The 10,000-nt window shown below is 37.6% G+C and overlaps 1 protein-coding gene across 1 annotated transcript in view; it reads left to right on the plus strand.

Moving 5' to 3' along the window:
- The window catches only part of LOC106868677 (fibroblast growth factor receptor 2), a 125,406-nt gene that overhangs the window by 111,522 nt on the left and 3,884 nt on the right, over positions 1-10,000 (plus strand). Inside the window, exons 10-17 of the mRNA XM_052975639.1 lie at positions 24-181; positions 653-768; positions 1,460-1,570; positions 2,107-2,297; positions 3,103-3,225; positions 3,720-3,790; positions 4,897-5,034; positions 5,436-5,541. Coding sequence (XP_052831599.1) covers positions 24-181; positions 653-768; positions 1,460-1,570; positions 2,107-2,297; positions 3,103-3,225; positions 3,720-3,790; positions 4,897-5,034; positions 5,436-5,541 — 1,014 coding nt within the window. The remainder of the gene's footprint in view (positions 1-23; positions 182-652; positions 769-1,459; positions 1,571-2,106; positions 2,298-3,102; positions 3,226-3,719; positions 3,791-4,896; positions 5,035-5,435; positions 5,542-10,000) is intronic.

Below are 10,000 nucleotides of genomic sequence, written 5' to 3' on the forward strand. Positions count from 1 at the left end.
AACCTTATTTTCCTCATTTTTAGAATGACTTATATTACCAGAAAAATCCACAGAACGTCATGCAGCCACTTGTGCCTCAAGTCCGAATTGAAGGTCCCAGACGGCGCCTGTCTTCGGAGTTGACCACTATGTCTGAATATGAGATTCCTTTGGATAAAAATTGGGAATTTTCTCCAGATCGGTGAGTCTCCAAAATTTCTATACTTCTTTCATCATATTGTTCTATACTATATTTCTGTATTTCAGCTTAGCTCTCTTTGTCTCTTTTTTTTTTTTTTTTTTTTTAAATCTTCTTTTAATCAATTCACTGGATTGATATGTTAGGTATAAAGCACCATTTGAATATAGCATCCCACAGAGGTCATCAGCAACACTGTCTGCTTGGCAAGTGAAAGACTTGTGGGGTGTTCAAACCCAATCAGAGGATCTCAAACTAGTGCTCTGAGTTCAAGTCGTATCAAGGCTAGCTCTGCCTTTCATCATTTTGGGGACAATAAAAAAACAAAAGTACCAGTGTTGGGATGGTAGAAAGATAAAATGTTAAATCGTAATTCTCTAAAACATCTTCAATTTTGTAAGAAATTATCACTTCTATATTTTTTGTATTCTTTGTTTTTAATGGTGACCATGCCTCTTTTCTCTTTTTTTCCAGTTTAATTATGGGTAAACAGCTGGGATCCGGGGCATTTGGGGTTGTTGTCAAAGCTGAAGCTATTGGCATTGGAGGCTGTAAAGGAAGAGTTTCAGTCGCTGTGAAAATGTTAAAAGGTAATTTGTGTTTATAGATGATGATGATGATGATGATGATATGCTGCTGATGTGTGTGTTCATCATCATCATTATCCAGTGTTTTAAATCCAGGTTTTGTCCCCACCTTACCAGTTTCCAGTCAACCTGTCTAACTCATGCCAGCATGGAAAATGAATGTTAAATGATGATGATGTGAGTTTTATCTTTGTAACAGAAATAAAATCATTATACTTTGTGACTGGAGTATTGTACTGTATTGTGACAAGATTGCTGTAACTGTTGTACTGTCACACTGACTAACGTTACACTGAGTATGGTACTATGAGTATGCAAGCATGAAAAATGGGTGCAAAACAATGATAATGAGGTCCCTATGTGCATGCTCCACCTGCTAAAAATAGCAGCCAAATCTTAAGTCATACCCTACCATCTTAAAAACAAACACCTTAGATAATGTGATTCTGGATTCACTGTTTATTGGGAAAAAATGGGATAGTCATGGCTGGAGGTGAAACGGCTAAACAACAATGGCATACAATACTATTTGTCATCTCCAGATATTTATCACTTGTGTTTCTAGTGAGTTTGTCATGGAATTAGACATGTTGATGCAGTTACCATTTTAGTGAATGGTTCTTCCTACCATCTCTCTCTCTCTATCTATCTATCTATCTATCTATTTATCTACTTTATCTGTTCCTGCTTTCAGAGGACGCTACAGAGAGAGAACTGGCTGACCTTGTGCAGGAGATGGAGGTCATGAAAGTTATCGGGGCTCATAAAAACATTATTAACCTGTTGGGCTGTTGCACACAGAACGGTAAGTTGCTTTTAGATTTTTTATCTTCTTTGATAATGTTGCTACTTCCCCAAAATATTCAAAGAAAAATGTCCCTCTCTGCCTCACAGATGTCTAAAGACATATGACCATATTTGATCAACAAACAGAATATTAAATGGCCTTGTTCTACAGAAATCAAAAAAACCTAATGCTGGACATACTGTTAAAAACCTTTACCAATGCAGTTGCTCAACCTGTTAGAAATAGCAGCCAAGAAATAAGCAATTACATCATCAAAATCTCTTCAAATTACTCTCTAGTGTCTTGAAAATGCAATTCTGGATATATTATTCCCAGTTGAAAGCCAAGACGGTCAGAACCAACAACAACAAAATCCAAATTTTGTAATTTTTATGTAACTCTAAGGTATTACTATTATAAGACATGGCTGTGTGGTTAGGAAGCTTACTTTCCAGCCACATGGTTTCAGGTTCAGTCCCACTATGTGGCACTAGTCTTTTTTTTTTTTTTTTTCGATATTTCTTTCATTTCCTCCTTTTCCCTTTTCTTTCCAGGACCCTTAATGGTTATTGTTGTCTATGCTCCCCATGGTAACCTTAGAGATTTTCTACGTGACCATCGACCTCCTGTAAGGTCAGGAGACACCTACGAACGACCCGTAGCTACCAGATCTCTCACTCAAAAAGACCTCATATCATTCTGCTATCAAGTAGCAAGAGGAATGGAATATTTAGTATCAAAAAATGTAAGTTTGAAAATCTTGTTGTTTTCTTCTTTTATTTTCAATCCTCCACAAGCAGTTGATATCATCAGGCAACAATGCTATTATTATTATTATTATTATTATTTCTTCATTCTGAGTTCAAATTCTGCTAGAGTCCTTTCAATATCAATAAAATGAAGTACCAGCCAAGTACTGGGGTCAATGTAATCAATATACTCCCATCCCCTAAAAATTACTGGCCTTCTACCTATATTAGAAAGTATATATTAAATAATAGTTTATAACATTGCTGTTATAAACTATTATTTAAGGTAATGGATTGGTAGAATCGTTGAATCAATGGAAGAACTGCTTTGCAGTATTTGTTCCAACTCTTTATATTCTTTGGACGAATTTTGCTGACGTCAGCTTCACCTTTCATCCCTGTGGGGGTGATAAGATAAAGTACCACTCAAGTACTGAGATCAAGGGCACCAATTAACTCTTCTGCCTTCAGAAGTCAGTTCTTGTGTCTAAATTAATAACCATTAAAAGTGATGAGCTAGTAAAATTGTTAGCGTTATTAAAATTGCATTGTGATGTCACTTCCAATTCTGAGTTGTGGTTTCAAATCCTGTCAAAGTCAACTTTGTCCATAACCTGTGTTGGTGGTAGATGCTACAATCTACATGATTATACACATTTATTAACGCATGTAGATTTAGGAGTTTAACACAGTAATATATATTGTATACAGTAGCATATTTTTGAGCTCTAATTTGTTATGCATACAAAGCACATCATTGCATATAATAAATCGTTCCCTCTCTCTGTCTCTTTATTCCAGTGTATTCACAGAGATCTTGCTGCACGTAATGTATTAGTAGCAGAAAATTATGTATTAAAGATTGCAGATTTTGGATTGACACGGCATCTACAAAACATTGATTATTACAAGAAAACTACAAATGTAAGTTATTCTACCTGTCTCTGTAATGTTCCTCTCATCCGCTGCACTTGAAGCAATAATAAAGCATTTATAATTATTAACATTATATGAAGAAATCATTTGTATGTAGTCACCATCATCATTTAACGTCTGTTTTCCATGCTGGCATGGGTTGGATGGTTTAACAGGAGCTGGCCAGGCTCCATTTTAAAATTTGGCTGCTAAAAGCCTACCACCCTTTGTTGCATGTTGATTGGAAAGGCATCCAGCTGTGAAAACGCTGCCAAAACAGACACGGAAGTCAAGGGCTCCTGTCATACCATCCTACCCATGCCAGCATGGAAGGCAGGTGTTAAACAATGATGATGATTGTATCACATGCAGCAGTCCATGGAGCAAATTTAAGTTAACCACGTCACATCATCCGTTTATCTGTTAGTTTGCCCATGAGGCTTTCTGTAGTTATGAATCCAACATGTTAAACATGCCTTTTGTTTCTTCCCTTCTTACAACAGGGTCGGCTGCCAGTGAAATGGATGGCACCAGAAGCTTTATTCGACAAAAAATATACCACAAAAAGTGATGTGTAAGTATTTGTTTAAATTTTCTTCAATTAAACAGTTGTGTAGTAAATAAATAAGTAAGTAGGAAGCCTGTTTGTATTACCAGTACTTACATTGGTTTCAAATTTTGGAGGAAAATTAAGTCGAATACTTCAGTCCCAGTGCTCAACTGGAACTTGTATTGAGGAAACCCAAGACAGATAAACTAGACAAGGCAATCAATCCTAGCTGACAGGATTTGAATCCAGACACTGTAGGACACAGTCATAGGAAAACTGTGACCTGCAGGACTTTCTGAAAGGCACACCTAAATGAAATATGATCCTGAATATTTTTAGTAGTAGTAGTAGTAGTAGTAGTAGTAGTAGTAGTCGTAGTCGTAGTAGTAGTAGTAGTAGTAGTAGTAGTTCAGCTCACCTGACAGTGAGCCATGCTTTATGTTGTCCACTTCTTGAGAAAGGTTGCCCATATAGGCGCAGGAGTGGCTGTGTGGTAAGTACCTTACTTACCAACCACATGGCTCCGGGTTCAATCCCACTGTGTGGCTCCTTGGGCAAGTGTCTTTTACTATAGCCTCGGGCCGACCAAAGCCTTGTGAGTGGATTTGGTAAACAGAAACTGAAAGAAGCCCATCGCTGTAGCATATCAAACTAAATGCCTTCTCACATAGTTTCATGATTTCACTTGTCTCTCTTCTCTTAACCATTGAGTGAATTCACTGAGCAGGACTTATTTCTGGTTATTTTTTCTACTCCTGCTTTGAATCATTGAACTGTGACCATACTGGGGCACTGCCTTCAAGAAATTATATTAACCCCAGTACTTTGTCCAATGTTTTTGTTTATCGAACATGTATGCTTGCCCTGGTGTGTGTAAAAAGGATGTCACTGGCACAGATTAAATACTGCAAGATGTTTGTTCAGTTCACTGATTTATCAGTCATTTCTTGCCAGTCTCCACACACTACCAAACAGGCTTCAGCACAGTTTCAGTCTATCAGATTTCACTCCTACGGCATTGATGAGTCAAAGACTGCATTGAAACACATTTGCTTTAGGTTGGATCAAACAACCACAGATATTGTTTAAGATTAAGGTTACTATTGTTGCTTTGTTATTTTCTTTGGCAGGTGGTCTTATGGAATCCTTCAGTGGGAAATATTCACATTAGGAGGTAATCCTTATCCCTCAATCCCAGTAGAAGAGCTGTTCAAGTTGCTGCGAGACGGCTACAGAATGGAACAGCCACCATATTCTTCAGATGAAATGTAAGTTACTGTTTTTAAAATGTTTCACTAATCTGAATTTGTGATATGACCAAGTTTTATATATATATATATACAATTCCTAATGAGATTAAATTATAAATATACATAAAGATTCTTTTTTTAAATGCTGTAAAAAAAATTTTTATATACTGAACAGCTATGGCAGTCCAGTAGAATAAAATGGAAACCAAAGGGGTTCATATGCAAAACCTGGTTGAGAACCACTGCTATACTGTTATACACCATCAAATATCTATGCTATATTAAATTGATTCATCAAAAGTGTCTTTATTTCTCTAAATAAATTAATTCCACTTTTATTTTTCTGTCAATGTATTTTCAATGCTTTGACTAACATTTCACTGTTTTTTCTCTCTCTTTCTCCCTCTGTCTACCTGCAGGTATAGTATAATGCAAAAATGCTGGACACAAAAGCCGGAAGACCGGCCTACATTTTCAACACTGGTGCAAGAGATTGACAAGATCCTCACGTCATTACTAAACGAGGTGTGTGTGTCTCCTCGTAACTTTGGCAACAAGGACGGGACAATGTTGCAGATAATATTAAGGGTGTGTCTGATTATGAGGTAGTGAATGGGGAGGTAAATCAAGAATGGGAATGAAGTCTGTATTTGGTCTGTGTATGTTTCGTATGTCTAAATGCGTGTATAAATAGGTGCAAATTTGTGTCTGCTTTGCTGTATGCATGTGTGAGCCACTATGTAGCTGGGTGTACAGATTTTGTTATCGTTTCATCCAAAGTCAGCTCCGATTAAGCCAACATATGATCAAAGCCATTCCAACCATGACCATCATGTCCTTTTATTTATCAGGGATTACATTTGTCCAATGTGTCCTTTTTTTTAAAGACAGAGAGGTCATCAGCAATACTATCTGCTTGGCAAGTGATAGACTTTTGGGGGGTTCAGACCCTTTCAGAGGATCTCAAACTAGTTCTCTGAATTCAAAACATGCCGAGGTCAGCTTGTTCAATGAGTCCTTTTTGAAATCAGCTGATGGTGATTTAGCTGCTATTTCTAGCAAGTCCACCGACCATGTAGAAGCCTTTTTGTTAGTTCATGTATGAAGCATGTATTATGTCTGTACACATGCATACATCTGTGCCTGTATGCCTAAATGTATGTATAAGTGTTCTGGTTTGTAAGCATGAATACTCTGCTGTATGTATATGTGAGTATATATGCTTATGTAAGTATAAGGCAAGGTCGAAGGGGTTAAGCAGTTCACTTCACAGTTATTGAGGTATTGTGTTCTCTTCCGCTATGTGGCATTTGGGGTAAGTTAACTTCTGTTTTAGCCTCAGATTGACCAAATCTGGCCCAACTTAAACACACCCTGTGTTATGCCGATTCTGGTTAAGGATTCCATCACATTAAGTTTTTGGGGTCACTGTACCTTTTATGCTATATTTCAGTGAATAAGCTTCTTCAGTTGATCAGACAACTGGAATGGTCATTGTTGAAACCAACAGAGAGTCCATTTGGTCATACCTGCCCCCAAGATCATGAAAATGAGGTCCCAAATTTTGTCTCACTTGGGGCATATGTCTTTTGCCATTCATACATACATAATCTTCTTAGTAAAACTAAATTGGCAGAAACTATCAAACAACCACAGATATGTGGTGCCCTTTTATGTGTCACCAGCACTGGCCACAGCCATGATTTCACTTACCTTGATGTATCTTCTCAAGCACTGTGCTAATTGTCAGAGATGTTGGACAAAAATCAGATTTTTACTGTTGTATGTCTGTGATGTGTGTGTGTGTGTGCTTTTTCAGTGTGTTCGTTGGTATATTTGACAGCATGTAAGTATGATGTTTTTTTTTATATATTCTTCATCTTGATTCTTTCTTAAGTATTTATCTTAGTTAATCAGGAAATTGTCAAAAAATTTCATTACTGTTATTATTATTAATTAAAGGGGACAAAACAAGCCCCTTATTTTATCTTCATTATATTGTACATATACTATCAAATTAGTTTTCTGTTAGCTGCCCTCCGTAATTCTATATCATAGTTGGTAGAGACAATGAAACAAGTGCTTAGATACTCCTTAGAGTCTTCAATTTTCTCTCCTTACAGTCTGAAATCAAAACCTACTTGTCGGTCATGCTTGATTTTCATTTTTAAAGGAAAAAATTGCTTAAAAATGGAACAAAACAAAAGCTAATAGAACTGTTATGTCACTGAAGACTAGGTCTAAGGATTCACTTCTGCTCCCATTCATGTCTTTCAGGCCATCCTTTAACCCCACTCAACACTTAAGTAAAAGTATAGTTACTTCTTTTTAATGTCAGAATGTCAAGACATCAAAGATGTAGGAAATGCTAACTGACAATCAATCCTGATAGCATGAACCAATAAGGAAGCAGCTATGCAGTAGCTTGATCTGCTAAAAATAGCAGCCATATCTCATCTCATTATATCATACAATCTTAAAAACAGAAAGAGCCCTTTGGATAATGTAGTCCTGGATATCCCTGAAATGACACACTGCTTACAGCTTAAATGCCTTTGATCACATAGGGCTAATCAATTAGTCCTGACCTGGGGTTAAACAACAACCAACACCATTGTACAATATAGGAGAGAAAGGATTAAGCAAGTACCATTAATATACTGGGGTTGATTCAATGAATTTCTCAGCTAATATAATTGCTATAAAAACTTATATAATGCCAGCCTAATAACCATATACATATATTACTAAACTTTGCTTTCAAATCTATCTATAGTTGTAGCCTAAGGTTTTAGCAAGGTACCATTATACTCACATGCTAGACACATTGCTTCTGGTTTTCTCTTGGCCATTTGGGTTATTACAGCATCAGCACTAACACCTTGTTTTTACACCCATAGATGGCAGGGGCGGAATTTGAACTCAGAACGTAATGGCAGATAAAATACCGCTAAGCACTTTGCCCCGTGTGCTAACGTTTCTGCCAGCTCGCCACCTTCATAATAATGATTTTTTTCTACTGGAAGCACAAGGCCTCAAATTTGGGGGATGGGATTAAGGCGATTACATCGACCCCAGTGCATAACTGGTACTTATTTAATCGACCCCCAAAAGGATGAAAGGCAAAGTTGACCTTGGCAGAATTTTAACTCAGAACATAGCGACAGGCAAAATACCACTAAGCATTTCGCCCAGCATGGTAACGATTTTACCAGCTTGCCACCTTAATAATAATAATTACAACAGTGATGGCTGTGATAAGTGTACTTGTGTGTTCCTACGTTGTATATAATGAGCTAGGGTTTCAAAGTAGCACCTTTTAAAGAAGGTAGCTGTTTCAGTTGATGCTGCTATTGTTGTTGTTGTTGTCAGCATGTGTGTACCAAAATGTTTCTTTCAAACAGCCTGACGAGAGCCACTCCGTCTTTGAAGTGCCGTGCTACTGACTCTGGATCTTCGGCGCCGCCGTGCAGAAGGAAAGAGGACAAGAGGTCACGCACAAAACACACAAAAGGTGATTCTGTTGCCAAAGACCTAGGCTGCTATTGTTGCTATATTTATTTGAAGACAGAAATCTGCTACAGTTTAACCAGATTTAGTCGTAGTTGGTAGGTGTTCAGTACCCCCAGCCCACAACAAAAAAATATAATAATGAACAAAATAATAAAAACTTTGATCTGTTTTAGCAAAAAAAAAAAAAAGTTAAAATGGGGGGGTTCTGTGTTTTTATCTTCCCAGCTCTTCGTTTTGATTCTGTTTGCTCTCCTTTCCTTCCCATGCTAGTGGCTTGCATGCATGTTTGTCTTTAAGCTGGTTTGAACTGCATATACACTTTGGAAATGTATCTTTTTATGAAATGTGCAGACAATATTTTAGTGGGGAAAAGAAATGGTAACTTCATCTTTCGATACATTCTCTCTCTACACAAATTACATTTCTTTCCATTAGGGTTGAACTTACATGTACCTGTCACAATTAATTATGCTCCAATGGTTGTTAGGTGGGTGAATTGGCAGACTCTTTAGAATGGTGGACAAAATGCCTTGCAGTTTATATTTCAACACCTTGTGATCTGAGTTTGAATCCTGACAGGGTTAGCCATGCCTTTCATCTACCTTCTGGAATCAATAAACAAAGTACCAGTCTCAGGTGGTTGACTTGCTGAAACATAAGATGACGGGAAGAGAAGTGTTCTGTTTATTTCTGAGTTCAAATCCCACTGTGGCCTTCTTGGGTGGTGGACTTAATTTCTCATCTACTTTAACACTACCACCTGGCTCTTGGGTGCCATGAGCAGAATTCTCTCTGTTACATGCATTTGGGCCAGGTCTCCTGGATCTCTCTCTCTCTCTCTTTCTCCAGAAGCCTTGTAAAAGGGTTATGGGTGTTTTCCTTTTCCATTGATTAAAAGAAGCTCAGCTCTGTTGCTTGGTAAAATCCAGTAACATAGGACACCAGCAGAACTTGTCTCATCAAAATGCTGCCTGATTCATGCAAGCATGGAAAAGTGACACATGCGCATCACACACACGCACCACACACAACAGGCTTCCACACAAAATGTATTCGCCAATCTGGAGTGATAATAGAAGACATTTGTGCAACAGGATTGAACCCAGATCCCCTCAGTTATGATGCAGCCTTCTTAATTACGCAGCCATGCTTTTGCCCTTATCAATAACGTTGTTTGTTGCTTGCTTGTGTTGTGAACTTTCCATAGTTTAGAAAATAGGGAAACGCTTGTCACGTGGATGCATTTCTCAGTTCTATAGTCATCACCATTCTTTAATAGAAACGGCAAATGCAATAACAGTCATGTAATCTTGAGGTAATAATAAACAGCATTTGTTTCTAGCTTACACATAGGCCCACAAATTTGGGTGAAGGGTTAGTCAAGTAAATCAACTCCTTCTCTAATACTGAAGCTTAATTTTGCAACCTTGGAAGGATGAAAAGCAAAGTCGACCTGACTGTGGATCTAAAT

Source organism: Octopus bimaculoides, chromosome 22 (genome assembly GCF_001194135.2).
Source record: "Octopus bimaculoides isolate UCB-OBI-ISO-001 chromosome 22, ASM119413v2, whole genome shotgun sequence".
NCBI lineage: Eukaryota > Metazoa > Mollusca > Cephalopoda > Octopoda > Octopodidae > Octopus > Octopus bimaculoides.